The sequence below is a fragment of the Pristiophorus japonicus genome, chromosome 11, assembly GCF_044704955.1.
Source record: "Pristiophorus japonicus isolate sPriJap1 chromosome 11, sPriJap1.hap1, whole genome shotgun sequence".
Taxonomy (NCBI): domain Eukaryota; kingdom Metazoa; phylum Chordata; class Chondrichthyes; family Pristiophoridae; genus Pristiophorus; species Pristiophorus japonicus.
This window is the reverse complement of record NC_091987.1, coordinates 140,274,548-140,297,995: the sequence shown is the minus strand read 5'-3', so window position 1 is coordinate 140,297,995 and position 23,448 is coordinate 140,274,548. Positions and strand designations below refer to the sequence as shown.

Genomic DNA, 23,448 nt, shown 5'->3' with positions numbered 1-23,448 from the left:
TTATTTTACCTGGATATACATTTTGCTTTATATTCTCTCCTTTCTCTTGACAGCACTGCCAGCTCTGCCTCATTACATTCTGATCTCCTCCCCCTCCCCATTAAGTGTGAATGAATCTGGATTGTATAAGAAGCTGATCTCTCTGGCCCTGTCCTGTATAGATTAGCCCAGCTCTCTTGTTTACACAATCTTAAATATATCACAGTTTGAGCAGAGCCATCTGTTAGCCCTGCAATTACTGTATAATTCTACTTGTGCACTCTCTTCCTTTTCTAGAGATTGTTAATAACAGAGACCACTTGCCTTTACCGCCCCTTTCCATCACTCCCACAGCACTGTGCTCAAACCTACCTTTCAATCACTTTGCTTCTTCCATATGTTATTAATTCTCAAGTGGAATATCACCACTGGTTCTTTTTTCACTCTCTGAACTAACGCATCCTCTCCTAAATATCCACCCTCTCTGGCCCTTGTAGACAAAGCACAGCTTTATTATTCCAATCTTAGCAGCAATCTTAGCTGCCCGTAAATCCCACCTTTGACTCTCCTGCTTGAACAATGCCCCTTTTCCTCACTACCTTGTTTCCCTTGCTCCACTACAGCCCAGTGACACTTCCTGTTCCTGAATAACATTGTCAGTACATTGTCAGTGTTATCCTGCGGCTGAAACCTTTGATACGGTTGCATCCTGTATACTGCTCTCTTCCACCTGCCTTCCTTAGCTCCTCTCCTCACTGCAACTCTCCCAACCCCAACTGGCACTGTCACTTCCCGAACATGTTCCTTCTGTCCCTCCTCTGGCCGGTACCTGTACTCACCTGTCTCTCCCACTGAGTCCAGTACCAGCCAGGTAGCATCGATTAGGCTTTCACACTCACTGATGCCTGGGAGCAGATGGGGCTGGATTTTCGGCTTTGCTCATTTCGGGGCCGTAATGGCGGCGGGACGGTAAAGTTTGCGCCTCAGTCAGCAAAATTGGGCAGCTGGGCCCCGAGTGTGGGGCGGAGTGCTAAGGGAGACGTTACACACTTCTCTTCGGGCGCTAGGCCGGCTGAGCCTGTGAAAATCCTGAGTTAAACAGTCGGCTTCGGAGCGCTGTAAGAGAGGCCTGGGGGGAAAAAACCCTGAATAAAACACCAAAAACATTCCCAATAAATAACTCACGCCACCACAACACATCGCAAAAATAAAATAAAAACCAATCACACTTACCGGAGGTGGACATTACTTACCTCAGTACAGCCGCTACAGGTCGGACTGCCCACTTTCACAGGTGGTCCCAGCAGGGGCCGCTCTACACAGCGCTACGGATCGGGGGCAGCCAAAAATGGAGCTGGTTTCACAGCAGGGACGTTGTACACCGGCACCCCTCTCCCGGGCGGTAGTGCTCCATGCCCCGCTGAAACCGGCCCCAAAAACCCCGGCGGGGCGCTGGAAGCTGGCCGCCTGCCCAGAAGAGCTCACCGCTGCCATTGCCGCCCGTCCAGGGTGAAAACCGAGGCAGCAACAGGCCGACAATCCGCCCCATGCTGTACGCTCCTGTCCTCCTGCTCTTTCATCAGCAATGTTTCCCACAATAACCTTCTCTGAGCTCCTTGGCTCTGAGGGCTGGAAACACACACCATGGGTATCATTTCACCTTCCATCTCAGTCCAGCCAGAGCTCTGATCTAAAATACTACTTACAAGTTTCTTACAGCCTTAAAATGTCTTTTAAATAACATCAATTGTCATTCAAACAAGCTAAAATGTCTTCTACTGAAAATTGCCCGCTGCTCCCAGCAAACCAGACTCTTGCTCCCACCCATTTGAACTGCTGCCGCCATTGACCTGGCCCAATCCTGAATCCTCCTAAAATTCACACATCTGCTGCTTGAACCACTGCTGCCAACCCATCTCTGCTCTGACCACTCAATCCATTCTGCCTGCTCAATCATCCTGCTCTCGCACCTTGTAGGAAGAGCTGGCAGATCACAGTGGCTCTCTGTAATCCGGTGGGTCTTATGCTATGGATTCTGTCATGTTGTAAATACGTATCAATGATTTGTCATAAACCAACATTTTCACAGGCACATTTAGCAAAGTGCTCTTTCCAAGTGTGGACAACTGGAGGATGTCTTCTCCTTGGGGACATGCAGTTACTAAGTGTAGCCACTGGAGGGCGTGGTCTTGGCCTGGACCAGTTTCTTCGGTGCAAAGAGAGAAGCTCTTGTAGCCATTCTCCACCATGCCTGAAGCTAGTTAAAGGCATTTGAAGCAGCATTCCCCTTAATGCACTTGGGCATATTGGGTTACTTGTACACACAGAGGATTAGCAGGCAGGAAGGTTCATACACAACACAATTGTCCATCCATTTCAATCAGTGGGGCCTCTATAATGGTCATGTGATCCTCCCCCTGTAACCTCTATAATGGTCATGTGATCCTCCCCCTGTAACATATCAGATGGCGGGAGTGAAGCGTTTCCTGACGGGAGGTTGTTTATTTTGTTCAAGACCGCCATCCACGTGGGCTGCACTCGGGCGGGAGTCTGCAGCGGATTATTGAATGAGGTCCCGCCATTAGGATCGGAAGCACCTCCTCCACATCCCCCACCCCCCCGGGTTTTCCCCATTTTACCCACTTTCTCTACAGACACCTCTCAAGATTCTAGGATGTAACCATCAGGTCCAGGGGACTTGTCTGCCTTTAGTCCCATTATTTTACCGAGTACTACCCCCCCACGTCCTCCCCATAAATATTGAGGCCCTTTTAGCAATGTCCCCCATACAGGGCCGCACCAGTAATACAGGAATATACCAATACTGAGAAGGTTTACAACAACAACAACAACAACCACTTGTATTTATCTAGCGCCTTTAATGCAGTGAAATGTCCCGAGGTGCTTCACAGGAGTATTGTGAGATTTTAAAAATTGACACCAAGCTGGATAAGGAGAAATTAGGGCAGATGACCTTAGTCAAAGAGGTAGGTTTTAAGGAGCATCTTGAAGGAAGAAAGAGAGGTAGAGAGGAGAGGTTTAGGCAGGGAATTGCAGAGATTGGGGCCTAGGCAACAGAAGGCACAGCCACCAATGGTTGAGTGATTATAATCAGGGATGCTCTAGAGGGCTGAATTAGAGGAGCGCAGACATCTCGGGGGTCTGGAGGGGGTGGGTGGTTGAGGGGCTGGAGGAGATTACAGAGATAGGAAGGGGCGAGGTCATGGAGGGATTTGAAAACAAGAATGAGAATTTTGAAATCGAGGCGTTGCTTAACCGGAAGCCAATGTAAGTCAGCGAGCACAGGGGTGATGGGTGAGCGGAACTTGGTGCGAGTTAGGACACGGGCAGTGAGCACAGGGGAGATGGATGAATGGGACTTGGTGCGAGTTAGGACACGGGCAGCGAGCACAGGGGTGATGGATGAGCAGGACTTGATGCGAGATAGCACACAAGCAGCGAGCACAGGGTTGATGGGTGAGCGGGACTTGGTGCAAGTTAGGACACGGGCAGTGAGCACAATGATGATGGGTGAGCGGGACTTGGTGCAAGTTAGGACACGGGTAGCGAGCATAGGGATGATGGGTGTGCGGAACTTGGTGCAAGTTAGGACACGGGCAGCGAGCACAGGGATGATGGGTGAGTGGGACTTGATGCGAGTTAGGACACGGGCAGTGAGCACAGTGATGATGGGTGAGTGGGACTTGGTGCGAGTTAGGGTAGAATGTTAGAAGTCAGCAAGATAGAGCAAGGAAGGTAGTGCAGGGGTCCCCTGCGGTCATCCCCCTGCAAAACAGATACACCGCTTTGGGTACTGTTGAGGGGAATGACTCATCAGGGGAGGGCAGCAGCAGCCAAGTTCATGGCACCGTGGCTGGCTCTGCTGCACAGGAGGGCAAGAAAAAGAGTGGGAGAGCGATAGTGATAGGGGATTCAATTGTGAGGGGAATAGATAGGCGTTTCTGCGGCCGCAACCGAGACTCCAGGATGGTATGTTGCCTCCCTGGTGCAAGGGTCAAGGATGTCTCGGAGCGGGTGCAGGACATTCTGAAATGGGAGGGAGAACAGCCAGTTGTCGTGGTGCACATTGGTACCAACGACATAGGCAAAAAAAGGGATGAGGTCCTACGAAACGAATTTAAGGAGCTAGGAGCTAAATTAAAAAGTAGGACCTCAAAAGTAGTAATCTCGGGATTGCTACCAGTGCCACGTGATAGTCAGAGTAGGAATCGCAGGATAGCGCAGATGAATACGTGGCTTGAGCAGTGGTGCAGCAGGGAGGGATTCAAATTCCTGGGGCATTGGGACCGGTTCTGGGGGAGGTGGGACCAGTACAAACCGGACGGTCTGCACCTGGGCAGGACTGGAACCAATGTCCTAGGGGGAGTGTTTGCTAGTGCTGTTGGGGAGGATTTAAACTAATATGGCAGGGGGATGGGAACCAATGCAGGGAGACAGAGGGAAACAAAAAGGAGCCAAAAGCAAAAGACAGAAAGGAGATGAGGAAAAGTGGAGGGCAGAGAAACCCAAGGCAAAGAACAAAAAGGGCCACTGTACAGCAAAATTCTAAAAGGACAAAGGGTGTTAATAAAACAAGCCTGAAGGCTTTGTGTCTTAATGCAAGGAGTATCCGCAATAAGGTGGATGAATTAATTGTGCAAATAGATGTTAACAAATATGATGTGATTGGGATTACGGAGACGTGGCTCCAGGATGATCAGGACTGGGAACTCAACATTCAGGGGTATTCAACATTCAGGAAGGATAGAATAAAAGTAAAAGGAGGTGGGGTAGCATTGCTGGTTAAAGAGGAGATTAATGCAATAGTTAGGAAAGACATTAGCTTGGATGATGTGGAATCTATATGGGTAGAGCTGCAGAACACCAAAGGGCAAAAAACGTTAGTAGGAGTTGTGTACAGACCTCCAAACAGTAATAGGGATGTTGGGGAGGGCATCAAACAGGAAATTAGGGGTGCATGCAATAAAGGTGCAGCAGTTATAATGGGTGACTTTAATATGCACATAGATTGGGCTAGCCAAACTGGAAGCAATACGGTGGAGGAGGATTTCCTGGAGTGCATAAGGGATGGTTTTCTAGACCAATATGTTGAGGAACCAACTAGGGGGGAGGCCATCTTAGACTGGGTGTTGTGTAATGAGAGAGGATTAATTAGCAATCTCATTGTGCGAGGCCCCTTGGGGAAGAGTGACCATAATATGGTGGAATTCTGCATTAGGATGGAGAATGAAACAGTAATTTCAGAGACCATGGTCCAGAACTTAAAGAAGGGTAACTTTGAAGGTATGAGGCGTGAATTGGCTAGGATAGATTGGCGAATGATACTTAGGGGGTTGACTGTGGATGGGCAATGGCAGACATTTAGAGACCGCATGGATGAAGTACAACAATTGTACATTCCTGTCTGGCGTAAAAATAAAAAGGGGAAGGTGGCTCAACCGTGGCTATCTAGGGAAATCAGGGATAGTATTAAAGCCAAGGAAGTGGCATACAAATTTGCCAGAAATAGCAGCGAACCTGGGGACTGGGAGAAATTTAGAACTCAGCAGAGGAGGACAAAGGGTTTGATTAGGACAGGGAAAATGGAGTACGAGAAGAAGCTTGCAGGGAACATTAAGGCGGATTGCAAAAGTTTCTATAGGTATGTAAAGAGAAAAAGGTTGGTGAAGACAAACGTAGGTCCCCTGCAGTCAGAATCAGGGGAAGTCATAACGGGGAACAAAGAAATGGCGGATCAATTGAACAAGTACTTTGGTTCGGTATTCACTAAGGAGGATACAAACAACCTTCCGGATATAAAAGGGGTCAGAGGGTCTAGTAAGGAAGAGGAACTGAGGGAAATCTTTATTAGTCGGGAAATTGTGTTGGGGAAATTGATGGGATTGAAGGCCGATAAATCCCCAGGGCCTGATGGACTGCATCCTAGAGTACTTAAGGAGGTGGCCTTGGAAATAGCGGATGCATTGACAGTCATTTTCCAACATTCCATTGACTCTGGATCAGTTCCTATGGAGTGGAGGGTAGCCAATGTAACCCCACTTTTTAAAAAAGGAGGGAGAGAGAAAACAGGGAATTATAGACCGGTCAGCCTGACCTCAGTAGTGGGTAAAGTGATGGAATCAATTATTAAGGATGTCATAGCAGTGCATCTGGAAAATGGTGACATGATAGGTCCAAGTCAGCATGGATTTGTGAAAGGGAAATCATGCTTGACAAATCTTCTGGAATTTTTTGAGGATGTTTCCAGTAAAGTGGACAAGGGAGAACCAGTTGATGTGGTATATTTGGACTTTCAGAAGGCTTTCGACAAGGTCCCACACAAGAGATTAATGTGCAAAGTTAAAGCACATGGGATTGGGGGTAGTGTGCTGACGTGGATTGAGAACTGGTTGTCAGACAGGAAGCAAAGAGTAGGAGTAAACGGGTACTTTTCAGAATGGCAGGCAGTGACTAGTGGAGTGCCGCAAGGTTCTGTGCTGGGGCCCCAGCTGTTTACATTGTACATTAATGATTTAGACGAGGGGATTAAATGCAGTATCTCCAAATTTGCGGATGATACTAAGTTGGGTGGCAGTGTGAGCTGCGAGGAGGATGCTATTAGGCTGCAGAGTGACTTGGATAGGTTAGGTGAGTGGGCAAATGCATGGCAGATGAAGTATAATGTGGATAAATGTGAGGTTATCCACTTTGGTGGTAAAAACAGAGAGACAGACTATTATCTGAATGGTGACAGATTAGGAAAAGGGAAGGTGCAACGAGACCTGGGTGTCATGGTACATCAGTCATTGAAGGTTGGCATGCAGGTACAGCAGGCGGTTAAGAAAGCAAATGGCATGTTGGCCTTCATAGCGAGGGGATTTGAATACAGGGGCAGGGAGGTGTTGCTACAGTTGTACAGGGCCTTGGTGAGGCCACACCTGGAGTATTGTGTACAGTTTTGGTCTCCTAACTTGAGGAAGGACATTCTTGCTATTGAGGGAGTGCAGCGAAGGTTCACCAGACTGATTCCCGGGATGGCGGGACTGACCTATCAAGAAAGATTGGATCAATTGGGATTGTATTCACTGGAGTTCAGAAGAATGAGAGGGGACCTCATAGAAACGTTTAAAATTCTGACGGGTTTAGACAGGTTAGATGCAGAAAGAATGTTCCCAATGTTGGGGAAGTCCAGAATCAGGGGTCACAGTCTGAGGATAAGGGGTAAGCCATTTAGGACCGAGATGAGGAGAAACTTCTTCACCCAGAGAGTGGTGAACCTGTGGAATTCTCTACCACAGAAAGTAGTTGAGGCCAATTCACTAAATATATTCAAAAGGGAGTTAGATGAAGTCCTTACTACTCGGGGGATCAAGGGTTATGGCGAGAAAGCAGGAAGGGGGTACTGAAGTTTCATGTTCAGCCATGAACTCATTGAATGGCGGTGCAGGCTAGAAGGGCTGAATGGCCTGCTCCTGCACCTATTTTCTATGTTTCTATGTTTCTATATATAGGATGGTTTTATTTTTGTGCCATATAAGTACTTGAAGTAGACGAACAGAATAGTTACAATATGTTGTAAACATAGTTTTGTCTTCAAGCAGTGCGGTCCTTAACCCTTCTCTGAGAAGGGGTAGTTCTACACGGAGGGGACGTTTTTAGTTACGGCTGACTCCTGATCAGACCCATGTCCCAATAAGCAGCCACCTCACTATGCAGACACAACTTCCAGAGTACTTTTCCCCTTATTGGCTCTGGGATTTTTCTCCGTTTCTTTGCCCCCACCCCAGGAGATTACAAGGCTGCGGAGAAGGTGGGGGTGAGGGGAGAAGTGTTTAGCCATGGTGGTTCGGCCATTGTGGAATGGGACAGGCTTGATGGGCCAGCGGGACTGTTACTGTCCGTCAATTTCACATGTCTGTAAATGGTCAGCCTCGGAATGGGACCGAGGAAACTGAGTCAAAGGCCGCCTTCAGCCCAATTTCCTTTCTGGCAAAACAAACTGGGTGGAAATGTTACCACTTCCTACATCCTGTGCACCGTCTGTAGGCTACAGGCTCTGTGTTCTATTTGTCTCGATAATGGAGATGAAGCCGTTTTAGCCAAAGTACTTTGCACAATAACTGCAGCTAATAAATTACAGGAATGTCAGTGTTCTAAATTGGAAAAAGCCGTTGCTGGGATTGATGGCTCAATCCTGGGACTGATCACAGCAGTCGGGGGGACAGGCTGTGTGTGTAAAGGGCAGTGGGGGGGGGAGCAGGCTGTGTGTGAAACGGGCAGTGGGGAGTGTTACATTTGCAGACTATAGATATACTCTCTGTGTAGTCGCTGTATAGTTGCATAAGATGGAGACCTGTTATCTGACGTACTGTCAATAAGGTTTACACTGTGTATATACTATTCTGGCACCACTAGAGGGTGTAACTGGTGGAGACTGGGGTTTCCTGCCCCTGTGGCTGAGGTTGTCCACCAGAGGGCACTGCGATGGGAGACCTGAGGGTCACCTGCATAAGTGTGTAGGGCCCAGTATAAAAGGCTGTCCACCATGCTTGTGCCTCACTCTGGAGTTATGAATAAAGGACCAAGGTCACTACAGTTTGAGTACAACACATTGCCTCGTGGAGTCATTCATAAGTGCATTACAGACATAACGGAGCAGGCTGTGTGTGCAAAGGGCAATGGGGTGGGGGGAGCAGGCTGTGTGTGTAAAGTGCAGTGAGGGGGGCAGCAGGCTGTGTGTGTAAAGGGCAGTGGGGGGGGGGGGGAGCAGGCTGTGTGTGTAAAGGGCAGTGGGGGGGGAGCGGAGCAGGCTGTGCGTGTAAAGGGCAGTGGGGGGGGGGGGCAACAGGCTGTGTGTGCAAAGGGTAGTGGCGGGTGTTATGTATGTAACCTTGTACAGCCACCAGAGGCTCATCCCCTGAAGTCCCAAGGAATCCCACAATCCCTTGGGAGAACAGGTACTTAAGGAGGCCTCACAGGCTGGAGAGGCACTCTGAAGACCTGCAATAAAAGACTAAGGTCACACTTCACTTTGAGCTTACAGTATCCAGTTAGACTCCTTATTCATATACAACAACTGGCGATGAGATACAGATGACGAACGCAACGATGCAGAGAACAGTGGGCATCCTGAAGAAATTCTCAGAGGGAGATGATTGGGAAACCTCCGTGGAACGACTCAACCAATACTTCGTGGCCAATGAGCTGGAAGGAGAAGCAAGCGCTGCCAAATGAAGGGCGATTCTCCTCTCCATCTGCGGGGCACCAACGTATAGCCTCATGAAAAATCTGCTTGCTCCAGCGAAACCCACAGAGAAATCATACGATGATTTGTGCACACTGGTCCAGGAGCATCTGAACCCGAAGGAAAGTGTTCTGATGGCGACATACCGGTTCTACACCTACAAAATGTCTGAAGGCCAGGAAGTAGCGAGTTATGTCGCCGAGCTAAGACGTCTTGCAAGACATTGCGAATTTGAAGGACATTTGGAGCACATGCTCAGAGACTTTTTCGTACTTGGCATTGGCCATGAAGTGATACTTCACAAACTTTTGACTGCAGAGACCCCAACCTTGAGTAAGGCCATAGCGATAGCCCAGGTGTTCATTGCCACCAGTGACAATACTAAGCAAATCTCTCAGCACACGAGTGCTGCTACAAGTACTGTGAACAAAGTGGTGTTGTTTTCAAATCGCAACGTACAGGGCAGGCCCCACTTGTCTGCAGCTGCCTGTCCACAGATGTTTCAGAGTCCACCATCAAGGGTGATGAATGAAATGCCATTAACACCTTGTTGGCACTGCGGGGGTGATTATTGTTTTCATTCATGCCACTTCAAGGGGTACATTTGCAAGGGCTGTGGAACAATGGGACACCTCCAACGTATGCTAAGGCGAGCTGCAAACCCTGTTAATCCTGCAAACCACCATGTTGCAGAGGAGGACAGATCCACGGCGGATCATGACGAACCAGAGCCTCAGACCGAGGAGGCAGAGGTATAGGGTGCACAAATTTACCATAAAGTGTCCCCCGATAATGCTGAAGGTTGAATTAAATGGACTCCCAGTGTCAGTGGAGCTGGACACGGGTGCAAGCCAGTCCTTTGAGCAAAAAGACTTTCGAAAAATTGTGGTGCAGCAAGGCCTCAAGGCTAGGCTTGACTCCCATTTGCATGAATCTGAGAACTTACACAAAGGAACTGATTCCCGTAATCGGCAGTGCTATTGTAAAGGTCACCTACGATGGAGCGGAGCACAAGCTACCACTCTGGGTGGTACCGGGCGGAAGGTCCCATGCTGCTCGGCAGGAGCTGGCTGGGAAAGATACGCTGGAGCTGGGGCGACGTCGGAGCGCTCTCGCCCGCTGACGACACTTTGTGTGCCCAGGTCTTAAACAAGTTCCCTTCGCTGTTCGAACCAAGCATTGGGAAGTTCCAAGGAGCTGAAGGGTGCAAAATTCACGGAGAACCCCCCCAGTGTTTGGGCTCATTCGAAAGAAAATGTAATTTGGGACGATCTACCGGAAAGTTTGAAACCCTTAAGTGCTTATGGAAGAAACTACGAACTTTAATCGAATTTAGGACTTTACAAGACAAATTCAAACCGGTGGGCAGGCCTAGGGAACTGAAGAAGCCCACTTGATTTTTGGAACTGTCTGGGTGTGGGGACTAAGTTAACTTGTCTGGAGGAATGAACATTCGAAAACCCTTCTCCACAAGAGATATTTACAATACAACAATAACTCCGAGATGGCCAGCCATCAAACCAAACTGAGAAAAGCCATCTTCGACATGAATAAGAACAAAGCGCCCACTACAGCCTGTATGCGAAAAACTAAGCACAAAGGGACATTACGATTACTAAGCTAATATTTCCATCAGGAAATAGATTTAGAAATGCAACCCACCCAAGACATATTAACTTTTAACGAGCCCGCCAAAATATTACAAAGAAAATTCAAGCCCACCAAATTTAAAGAAAGAATCCGGGACTGCTTTGGCGCGAAGATTAGAACAGCTCAAACCGTATAACTGGCCCCTGTTTTTAACAGTGGTTAGGTTGCTACTACCTCAGGAGACACTGTATGCCATACTGCACCAGGTGCTATACTGCGAGTATGCCATCAAGACAAGGAGAGAACCAACGCGACAGTTGTAGACTAACTTCTCCAGCCTCAAAGTCCTGAAGTCCTGAAGGAAGGAAGAACATCACCATCGCGGCAGCAACCGACCACAGCCAACGTGGTATCAACGAAAAACTACCGCGATCGACCAAACTCGAAACAAAACTCCAACAGGAAGAAACCAAAGAATCGAAAGTTTCCACTCTACAATCTAAGGCCTGACTACCAACAGGTGAAAACATTACCTAAAGAGACTTCGAACCTATTTCTAACGAAGAAAACCGGGTACTTACCCCATAGATCCAAAATGCGCCTTACCGCATCAGCGGACTCAAGCCAACTGAAGATTGCGCAGTAAGAAGTCTTCTCCGACGTTCGGGGTACGGCAAGCAGAACCTACAGAATTCAACGAACCCCGAAATCACGAACTACCACGAACTGACCAGAAAGGATTGGTAAGCATAGTCCCTGAATTCCCTGGAGTCTAACCTAGCTAGGATTAGGTATTGGGAGGTGGGAGGTGTAATTTTACTGTAACCCCCCTTTGAATGTGTAATGTATTGTTCTTTATTAGAGTGATTATCAGTTTGACTCTGTATTTTCTTGTCTGTAATAAAATCAAAGTTATTTTTGCATCAAACCAGTTGCCACTTTGTCACAGCCCCCAAATAAATCCAGAGTCTAGAACCCAAGGGAGTGGGAGCGATTCAAATCACTCAAGTAGATCAGAAGTGAACCTGACCCCCGGGACCACCCCTTCAGAGCAAAAGTGCAGAGCCACCTGATTCGGGGGAACGACCCATCCATCACAAGGTGAGAACAGTACCGTACATGATGAGAAAGAGGGTGGAGATCGAGCTGGACCGGCTGCAATGAGAGGGCATCATTTCACCGATCGAATTCAACAAGTGGGCCAATCCGATTGTTCCAATCCTCAAGGGAGACGGCACCATCAGAATCTGTGGTGATTACAAAGTAACTATCAATCGTTTCTCCCTGCAGGATCAATACCCACTACCAAAAGCTGACAACCTTTTTGCTACGCTGGCGGGAAGAAAGACATTCACGAAGCTGGACTTGACCTCAGCCTACATGCCGCAGGAGCTGGAGGAATCATCGAAGGCCTCACCTGCATCAACACGCACAAAGGTCTCTTCATTTATAACAGATGCCCGTTTGGAATTCGATCAGCCACGGTGATATTCCAGAGAAACATGGAAAGCTTACTGAAGTTGGTCCCACGCATGGTGGTCTTCCAGGACGACATCTTGGTTACAGGTCGGGACACAGTCGAGCATCTGCAGAACCTGGAGGAGGTTCTTAGTTGACTCAACCGCGTGGGGCTCAGGTTGAAATGCTCAAAGTGCATTTTCCTGGCACCTGAAGTGGAGTTCCTGGGGAGAAGAATCACGGCGGACGGCATCAGGCCCATTGATTCAAAGGTGGAGGCAATCAAGAACGCACCTAGACCACAGAACGTGACGGAGCTGCGGTCGTTTCTAGGATTCCTGAACTATTTTGGTAACTTCTTACTGGGTCTCAGCACACTGTTAGAACCACTGCATGACTTACTGCGTAAAGACGACGAATGGGTATGGGGCAAAAGCCAAGAAAATGCCTTTGCAAAAGCTAGAAAATTGTTATGCTCAAACAAATTGCTTGTGTTGTATGATCCATGTCAGCGTTTGGTACTAGCATGTGATGCGTCAACGTATGGCATCGGGTGTGTATTGCAACAAGCTAATGAATCTGGGAAATTGCAACCAGTTGCTTATGCATCCAGGAGTCTGTCTAAGGCTGAGAGAGCCTACAGCATGATTGAAAAAGAAACATTAGCGTGTGTATGGGGTAAAGAAAATGCATCAATACCTGTTTGGGCTAAAATTCGAATTGGAAACTGACCATAAGCCACGAACATCCCTGTTTTCCTAGAGTAAAGGGATAAATACCAACGTATCGGCCCACATCCAGAGATGGGCGCTCACGTTGTCCGCATACAACTGTGCCGATGCTTTCAGTAGGCTGCCATTGCCCATCTCGGAGGTGGAAATGGCGCAGCCCGCAGATTTAGTCATGGTTATGGAAGCATTCGAGAGTGAGCAATCACCCGTCACAGCTTGACAGATTAAAACCTGGACGAGCCAGGATGCCTTACTGTCCCTCGTAAAAAATGTTGTGCTTCACAGGAGCTGGGCCAGTGTCCCAGTGGAAATGCAGGAAGAAATAAAGCCGTACCAGTGGCGCAAAAATGAAATGTCTATACAGGCAGACTGCCTTCTGTGGTTCAATTGGGTAGTGGTCCCCAAGAAGGGCAGAAACACTCATCAGTGACCTCCACAGTACCCACCCAGGCATCGTAATGATGAAAGCGATAGCCAGATCCCACGTGTGGTGGCCCAGTATCGATGCGGACTTTGAGTCCTGCATGCACAGATGTAACACAAGCTCGCAGTTACGCAATGCACCCAGGGAGGCGCCACTAAGTTTATAGCCTTGGCCCGCCAAACCGTGGTCCAGGGTCCGTGTCGACTGTGCAGGCCCATTTTTGGGTAAAATGTTCCTTGTGGTTGTACTCCAAATGGATTGAATGTGAGATAATGTCGGCAAGCACTGAAAGCCTGCGGGCCATGTTTGCCACGCACGGACTACCTGATGTCCTCATGAGTGATAGCGGGCCATGTTTTACCAGTGTCGAGTTCAAAGAGTTCATGACCCGCAACGGATCAAGCATGTTACATCTGCCCTATTCAAAGCAGCATCCAATGGTAAGGCAGAGAGAGCAGTGCAAACCATCAAGCAAGGCTTGAAGAGAGTAACTGAATGCTCACTGCAGACTCGCCTATCCCGAGTTCTGCTTAGCTACAGCACGAGACCCCACTCGCTCACTGGTATCCCACCTGCTGAACTGCACATGAAAAGGGCACTTAAGACAAGACTCTCGTCAGTTCACCCTGATCTACATGAACAGGTAGAGAGCAGGCGGTTTCAACAAAGTACATATCATGATAGCGCTAATGTGTGACGCGAAATTGTATTGAATTATGGACAAGGTCCCAAGAGGCTTCCCGGCACTGTTGTGGCCAAAGAGGGGAGCAGGGTGTTTCGGGTCAAACTTTCAAATGGACTCATTCACCGGAAACACTTGGACCAAATCAAACTCAGATTCACGGACTATCCTGAGCAACCCACATTGGACCCTACCTTCTTTGACCCCCCAACATACACACCAGTGGCAACCGACACCGCAGTTGGCCACGAAGCAGAACCCATCACCCGCAGTAGCCCAGCAGTACTCACCACACTAGGCAGCCCAGCAAAAGGCCAGCTGCACAGCAGCCCAGCGAGGGCCCAACAAACGATTCACCAAAACCAGCATTTGCACCGAGACAATCAACCAGGGAAAGAAAGGCCCCAGATCGACTCACCTTGTAAATAGTTACACTGTTGACTTTGAGGGGGGGGGGGGGTGGGGGGAGTAGGCTGTGTGTGTAAAGGGCAGTGGGGGGAGGGGGGAGCAGGCTGTGTGTGTAAAGGGCAGTGGGGGAGGGGGGAGCAGGCTGTCTGTGTAAAGGGAAGTGGCGGGGGGAGCAGGCTGTGTGTGCGAACGGCAGGACCATTCTGATCACGGCAGTGGGGGAGCAGGCTGTGTGTAAAGGGCAGTGTGGAGGGGGTGGGGGGAGCAGGCTGTGTACAAAGGTCAGGACCATTCCACAATGTGGTTTATGGATTGCCCTTGTTGCCGACAGTACCTTTCACAGCCAGTGCGACACTGGGACCGACAGGGCTGGTTTGGAAACGATCCAATGATCTGTGCCCTTGCCGCAGTGCAACAACAACATCATTAATATGATTTAGACTACAAGAGATCGGTTCATGTACGGCTGATACACTATCTTTGCCTCCTCTTCCCAATTTCTGCATTGATCTGGAAAGATAAATAGACTCAACTTCAGCAATTGAAGGAAGCTGGCCTGAACCATTTAAATGCTGTTACTCACCTTTGAAGGTGACAAGTTAAGGTGATAAAGCTGTTGAAAAAAGCATATGGGATCCTGTGCTTTATAAATAGAGGCACAGAGAACAAAATCAAAGGAGGTTATGATAAACAAAAGAAAACAACGTCCTTTTGGTGCTGCAAAATCTTTCCCGATCTTTGGGCAGTTTGTGCCAAACCTTTATACATCATGGGTTAGGCCTCATTGGGTAGGCTGTGCCAAACCTTCATACATCATGGGTTAGGCCTCATTGGGTAGGCTGTGCCAAACCTTTATACATCATGGGTTAGGCCTCATTTGGTGTGTTATGTCTGTAATGCACTTATGAATGACTCCACGAGGCAATGTGTTGTATTCAAACTGTAGTGACCTTGATCCTTTTATACTGGGCCTGCACAACAGTTGCACCCTCTAGTGGTGCCAGCATAGTATATACACAGTGTAAACCTTATTGAAAGTACATCAGGTAGCAAGTCTCCATCTTATGCAACTATACAGTGACTACAAAGAGAGTATATCTATAGTCTGCATATATAATAGGGTAGGCTGTGCTAAACCTTTATACATCATGGGTTAGACCTCTTGGGTAGGCTGTGCTAAACCTTTATACATCATGGGTTAGACCTCACTAGGAGTATTTTGTACAATTCTGGGCACCACAAGTCAAGGCCTTGGAGAGGGTGCAGGGGAGATTTACTAGAATGGTACCAGGGATGAAAAACTTCAGTTATGTGGAGAGACTGGAGAAGCTGGTGTTTTGCTCCTTAGAGCAGAGAAGGTTAAGGAAGATTTAATATAAGTGTTCAAATTTTTAGGGGTTTTGAGGAGAAACTGTGTCCACTGGCAGGAGGGTTGGTAACCAGGGACACAGATTTAAGGTCATTGGCAAAAAAAGAACAGAGGGATAATAAGAATATTTTTTTACACAGCGAGTTTGATGATCTGGAATGCACTGCTTGGAAGCAGATTCAATTATAACTTTCAAAAGGGAATTGGATAATTAGTTGAACAGGAGAAATTTGCCGGGTTCTGGGGAAAGAGCGGGGAGTGGGACTAATTGGATAGCTCTACCAAAGAGCTGTCACAGGCACGATGGGCCGAATGAGGTTTATTTATATCTTTTAAAATTTCTAATGTTACGGTGCCTGTGCTTGTTCTGTTTCCACTCTCTTGAGGAAGGCAAATGGTATGTTGACCTTTATTGCAAGGGGTTGCAGTACAAGAGTAAAGAAGTCTTGCTACAATTGTACAGGGCCTTGGTGAGACCACACCTGGAGTACTGTGCACAGTTTAGGTCTTTGTACCTAAGGAAGGATATACTTGCCTTAAAGGGGGTGCAATGAAGGTTCACTACATTGATTCCTGGGATAAGAGGGTTATCCTATGAGGAGAGCTTGAGTAGAATGGGCCGATACTGTCTGGAGTTTAAAAGAATGAGAGGTGATCTCATTGAAACATAGAAGATTTTGAGAGGGCTTGACAGGGTAGATGTTGAGAGGCTGTTTCCCCTGGCTGGAGAGTCTAGAACTAGGGGTCACAGTCTCAGAATAAAGGGTCAGCTATTTAGGACCGAGATGAGAAGGAATTTCTTTACTCAGAGGGTTGTGAATCTTTGGAATTCTCTGCCCCAGAGGGCTGTGAATTATCAGTTATTAAGTATATTCAAGGATGAGATTGCTAGATATTGGGATATTAAGGGAATCACGGGATATGGGGATCGGGCGGTAAAGTGGAGTTGAGAATCATAGAACCATTACAGCACGGAAGGAAGCCATTTCGGCCCATTGTGTCCACGCCGGCCAACAAAGCCAGATTGGTGTTGCTGACCTGAAATTGACCAAACCCATTTCCAATAGGATTTGCAATGAGGCAATCGTGGTACATAGGCTTTAGAAACTTGCAGGAATTTACTTTCCCTTTGTGTGAGAGTGTGTAATGGGCGATAGCGAATCAGCCCGTTTTACATCTCTCCTGAATTCTATTTCTGTGGCCTTTAGCACTTCCTTGGGAGTTGCCGTAATGCCTCCATTTGAAGGCGCTACACTCTGCCAGAATCTTTAACCCAGAGAGGCAAGTCCCAGTGTGGCTTCTGGAGGATCGAGGTGATCCATACAGGCATGTCTCAGGACACCTCTGCAGGTTCCCAGGACCCAAACCAAGCACCATGATAATTAAATCCATCCATGTAGTGTGCAAGGCAGTGAGTGATAGCATTTATGGGTGTGAGCGATAGTACACTGTGCTACCACTTGGGTATCGACGGTCAGCAACACCAATACGTTAGGATTGTGAGTGGCAGACGGCCTTTGAAGGTCTGGCTGGTTCCTCTTTCCTTGTCTGAACTTGTCGGGTCGTTAAGCTTTCGTCTGGTACTGAGCCGCCTTGTGTGGGTGTTGCAGTTGCAATTCTCTGCCCCAGGCACCTCCTCCCACTGCCCCGGGTACCTCCCTCCCACTGCCCCGGGCACCTCCCTCCCACTGCCCCGGGCACACCTCCCTCCCACTTCCACGGGCACCCCACCCTCCCACTGCCCCGGGCAACCCACCCTCCCACTGACCCGGGCACACCTCCCTCCCACTGCCCCGGGCAACTCCATCCCGCTGCCCCGGGCACCTCCCTCCCGCTGCCCCGGGCACCCGCTGCACCGGGCACCTCCCTCCCGCTGCCCCAGGCACCCACTGCCCCAGGCACCTCCCTCCCACTGCCCCAGGCATCTCCCTCCCACAGCCCCAGGCACCTCCCTCCCACTGCTCTGGGCACCCGCTGCCCCGGGCACCTCTCTCCCGCTGCCCTGGGCATCCGCTGACCCAGGCACCTCCCACTGCCCAGGGCACCACCCACTGCCCCGGGCACCTTCCTCCCACTGCCCCAAGCACCTCCCTCCCACTGCCCCAGGCACCTCCCTCCCGCTGCCCCAGGCACCCACTGCCCCAGGCACCTCCCTTCCACTGCCCCAGGCACCTCCCTCCCGCTGCCCCAGGCACCCACTGCCCCAGGCACCTCCCTCCCACTGCCCCAGGCACCTCCCTCCCACTGCCCCAGGCACCTCCCTCCCACTGCCCCAAGCACCTCCCTCCCACTGCCTCAAGCACCTCCCTCCCACTGCCCCAGGCACCTCCCTCCCGCTGCCCCAGGCACCCACTGCCCCAGGCACCTCCCTTCCACTGCCCCAGGCAGCTCCCTCCCACTGCCCCAGACACCCACTGCCCCAGGCACCTCCGTCCCACTGCCCCGGGCACCTCCCTCCCGCTGCCCCGGGCACCTCCGTCCCACTGCCCCTTGCACCTCCCTCCCACTGCCCCGGGCACCTCCCTCCCGCTGCCCCGGGCACCCACTGCCCCGGGCACCTCCCTCCCACTGCCCCGGGCACCTCCCTCACAATGCCCCAGGCACCTCCCTCCAACTGCCCCAGGCACCTCCCTCCCGCTGCCCCAGGCACCCACTGCCCCAGGCACCTCCCTTCCACTGCCCCAGGCAGCTCCCTCCCACTGCCCCAGACACCTCCCTCCCACTGCCCCGGGCACCCGCTGACCCAGGCACCTCCTACTGCCCAGGGCACCTCCCTCCCACTGCCCCAGGCACCTCTCTCCCGCTGCCCCGGGCATCCGCTGACCCAGGCACCTCCTACTGCCCAGGGCACCTCCCTCCCACTGCCTCAGGCACCTCCCTCCCACTGCCCCAGGCACCTCCCTCCAACTGCCCCAGGCACCTCCCTCCCACTGCCCCAGGCACCTCCCTCCCACTGCCCCAGGCACCTCCCTCCCACTGCCCCAGGCAACTCCCTCCCACTGCCCCGGGCATCTCTCTCCCACTGCCCCGGGCACCCACTGCTCCGGGCACCTCCGTCCCACTGCCCCGGGCACCTCCCTCCCGCTGCCCCGGCAACCCACTGCCCCGGGCACCTCCGTCCCACTGCCCCGGGCACCTCCCTCCCACTGCCCCGGGCACCTCCGTCCCACTGCCCCGGGCACCTCCCTCCCACTGCCCCGGGCACCTCCCTCACAATGCCCCAGGCACCTCCCTCCAAATGCCCCGGGCACCTCCCTCCCACTGCCCCGGGCACCCACTGCCCCGGGCACCTCCGTCCCACTGCCCCGGGCACACCTCCCTTCCACTGCCCCGGGCACACCTCCCTTCCGCTGCCCCGAGCACCTCCCTCCCGCTGCTCCGGGCACCTCCCTCCCGCTGCTCCGGGCACCTCCCTCCCGCTGCCCCGGGCACCTCCCTCCCACTGCCCCAGGCACCTCCCTCCCACTGCCCCAGGCAACTCCCTCCCACTGCCCCAGGCACCTCCCTCACAATGCCCCAGGCACCTCCCTCCAACTGCCCCGGGCACCTCCCTCCCACTGCCCCGGGCACCCACTGCCCCGGGCACCTCCGTCCCACTGCCCCGGGCACCTCCCTCCCGCTGCCCCGGGCACCTCCGTCCCACTGCCCCGGGCACCTCCCTCCCACTGCCCCGGGCACCTCCCTCCCGCTGCCCCGGGCACCCACTGCCCCGGGCACCTCCCTCCCACTGCCCCGGGCACCTCCCTCCCACTGCCCCGGGCACCCACTGCCCCGGGCACCACCGTCCCACTGCCCCGGGCACCTCCCTTCCACTGCCCCGGGCACACCTCCCTTCCGCTGCCCCGAGCACCTCCCTCCCGCTGCCCCGGGCACCTCCCTCCCGCTGCCCCGGGCACCTCCCTCCCACTGCCCCGGGCACCTCCCTCCCGCTGCCCCGGGCACCCACTGCCCCGGGCACCGTCCTCCCACTGCCCCAGGCACTTCCCTCCCACTGCCCCGGACAGCTCCCTCCCACTGCCCCGGGCACACCTTCCTTCCACTGCCCCAGGCACACCTCCCTCCCACTGTCCCGGGCACACCTCCCTCCCACTGCCCCGGGCACCTCCCTCCCACTGACCCGGGCACCTACTGCCCCAGGCACCTGCCTCCCACTGCCCCGGGGGCACCTTCCTCCCGCTGCCCCGGGGGCACCTTCCTCCCGCTGCCCCGGGCGCACCTCCCTCCCGCTGCCCCGGGCACACCTCCCCCCCACTGCCCCGGGCACCTCCCTCCCACTGCCCCAGGCACCCCTCTCACTGCCCCGGGCACCTCCCACCCACTGCCCCGGGCACCTCCCACCCACTGCCCCGGGCACACCTCCCTTCCACTGCCCCGGGCACACCTCCCTTCCACTGCCCCGGGAACACCTCCCTCCCACTGTCCCGGGCACACCTCCCTCCCACTGCCCCGGGCACCCACTGCCCGAGGCACTTGCCTCCTGCTGCCCCGGGCACCTCCCTCCTGCTGCCCCGGGCACACCACCCTCCCACTGCCCCGGGCACCTCCCTCCCACTGCCCCGGGCACCTCCCTCCCACTGCCCCGGGCACCTACTGCCCCAGGCACCTCCCTCCCACTGTCCTGGGCTCCCACTGCCCCAGGCACCTCCACACCCAACTGCCCCGCGCACCTGCCTCCCACTGCCCCAGGCACCTCCCTCCCACTGCCCCGGGCACCTCCCTCCCGCTGCCCCGGGCACCTCCCTCCCGCTGCCCCGGGCACCTCCCTCCCACTGCCCCAGGCACCTCCCTCCCGCTGCCCCGGGCACCTCCCTCCCGCTGCCCCGGGCACACCTCCCTCCCACTGCCCCGGGCACCTCCCTCCCACTGCCCCGGGCACCTCCCCCCCACTGCCCCGCGCACCTGCCTCCCACTGCTCCGGGGGCACCTTCCTCCCGCTGCCCCGGGGGCACCTCCCTTCCGCTGCCCCGGGCGCACCTCCCTCCCGCTGCCCCGGGCACACCTCCCCCCCACTGCCCCGGGCACACCGCCCACCCACTGCCCCGGGCACCTCCCACCCACTGCCCCGGGCAGCTCCCTCCCACTGCCCTGGGCACCTCCCTCCCACTGCCCCGGGCGCACCTCCCTCCCACTGCCCCGTGCACCTCCCACCCACTGCCCCAAGCACCTCCCACCCACTGCCCCGGGCAGCTCCCTCCCACTGCCCCGGGCACACCTCCCTTCCACTGCCCCGGACACACCTCCCTCCCACTGCCCCGGGCACACCTCCCTCCCACTGCCCCGGGCACCCACTGCCCGAGGCACTTGCCTCCTGCTGCCCCGGGCGCACCTCCCTCCCGCTGCCCCGGGCACACCTCCCTCCCGCTGCCCCGGGCACACCTCCCTCCCACTGCCCCGGGCACCTCCCTCCCACTGCCCCTGGCACCTCCCCCCCCACTGCCCCGCGCACCTGCCTCCCACTGCTCCGGGGGCACCTTCCTCCCGCTGCCCCGAGGGCACCTTCCTCCCGCTGCCCCGGGGGCACCTCCCTCCCGCTGCCCCGGGCGCACCTCCCTCCCGCTGCCCCGGGCACACCTCCCCCCCACTGCCCCGGGCACACCTCCCTCCCACTGCCCCGGGCACCTCCCACCCACTGCCCTGGGCACCTCCCTCCCACTGCCCCGGGCACCTCCCTCCCACCGCCCCGGGCACCTCCCTCCCGCTGCCCCGGGCACCTCCCTCCCACTGCCCCGGGCACCCACTGCCCCGGGCAGCTCCCTCCCACTACCCCGGGCACACCTCCCTTCCACTGCCCCGGGCACACCTCCCTTCCACTGCCCCGGGCACACCTCCCTTCCGCTGCCCCGAGCACCTCCCTCCCGCTGCTCCGGGCACCTCCCTCCCACTGCCCCGGGCACCTCCCACCCACTGCCCCAAGCACCTCCCACCCACTGCCCCGGGCAGCTCCCTCCCACTGCCCCGGGCACACCTCCCTTCCACTGCCCCGGGCACACCTCCCTCCCACTGCCCCGGGCACACCTCCCTCCCACTGCCCCGGGCACCTCCCTCCCACTGCTCCGGGCACCTCCCACCCACTGCCCCGGGCACACCTCCCACCCACTGCCCCGGGCACACCTCCCTCCCACTGCCCCGGGCACCCACTGCCCGTGGCACTTGCCTCCTGCTGCCCCGGGCACCTCCCTCCCGCTGCCCCGGGCACACCACCCTCCCACTGCCCCGGGCACCTCCCTCCCACTGCCCCGGGCACCTACTGCCTCAGGCACCTCCCTCCCACTGTCCTGGGCTCCCACTGCCCCAGGCACCTCCCCCCCCACTGCCCCGCGCACCTGCCTCCCACTGCCCCGGGTGCACCTCCCTCCCGCTGCCCCGGGCGCACCTCCCTCCCACTGCCCCAGGCACCTCCCTCCCACTGCCCCGGGCACCTCCCTCCCGCTGCCCCGGGCACCTCCCTCCCGCTGCCCCGGGCACCTCCCTCCCACTGCCCCGGGCACACCTCCCTCCCACTGCCCCGGACACCCACTGCCCGAGGCACTTGCCTCCTGCTGCCCCGGGCACCTCCCTCCCGCTGCCCCGGGCACACCACCCTCCCACTGCCCCGGGCACCTCCCTCCCACTGCCCCGGGCACCTACTGCCCCAGGCACCTCCCTCCCACTGTCCTGGGCTCCCACTGCCCCAGGCACCTCCCCCCCACTGCCCCGGGCACCTCCCTCCCACTGCCCCGGGCACACCTCCCTCCCACTGCCCCGGGCACCTCCCTCCCGCTGCCCCGGGCACCTACTGCCCTGGGCACCTCCCTCCCACTGCCCCAGGCACCTCCCTCCCGCTGCCCCGGGCACCTCCCTCCCGCTGCCCCGGGCACACCACCCTCCCACTGCCCCGGGCACCTCCCTCCCACTGCCCCGGGCACACCTCCCTCCCACTGCCCCGGACACCCACTGCCCGAGGCACTTGCCTCCTGCTGCCCCGGGCACCTCCCTCCCGCTGCCCCGGGCACACCACCCTCCCACTGCCCCGGGCACCTCCCTCCCACTGCCCCGGGCACCTACTGCCCCAGGCACCTCCCTCCCACTGTCCTGGGCTCCCACTGCCCCAGGCACCTCCCCCCCACTGCCCCGGGCACCTCCCTCCCACTGCCCCGGGCACCTCCCTCCCACTGCCCCGGGCACACCTCCCTCCCACTGCCCCGGGCACCTCCCTCCCGCTGCCCCGGGCACCTACTGCCCTGGGCACCTCCCTCCCACTGCCCCAGGCACCTCCCTCCCGCTGCCCCGGGCACCTCCCTCCCGCTGCCCCGGGCACACCACCCTCCCACTGCCCCGGGCACCTCCCTCCCACTGCCCCGGGCACACCTCCCTCCCACTGCCCCGGACACCCACTGCCCGAGGCACTTGCCTCCTGCTGCCCCGGGCACCTCCCTCCCGCTGCCCCGGGCACACCACCCTCCCACTGCCCCGGGCACCTCCCTCCCACTGCCCCGGGCTCCCACTGCCCCAGGCACCTCCCCCCCACTGCCCCGGGCACCTCCCTCCCACTGCCCCGGGCACACCTCCCTCCCACTGCCCCGG

At 55.2% G+C, this 23,448-nt stretch overlaps 1 protein-coding gene across 1 annotated transcript in view; it reads left to right on the top strand.

Annotated features, from left to right (window-relative positions):
* LOC139275858 (ecto-NOX disulfide-thiol exchanger 1-like) overlaps nt 1-23,448 on the top strand; it is a 287,201-nt gene that overhangs the window by 156,018 nt on the left and 107,735 nt on the right. The window contains exon 9 of the mRNA XM_070893066.1: nt 9,331-9,349. Within this exon, the coding sequence (XP_070749167.1) occupies nt 9,331-9,349 (19 nt within the window). The remainder of the gene's footprint in view (nt 1-9,330; nt 9,350-23,448) is intronic.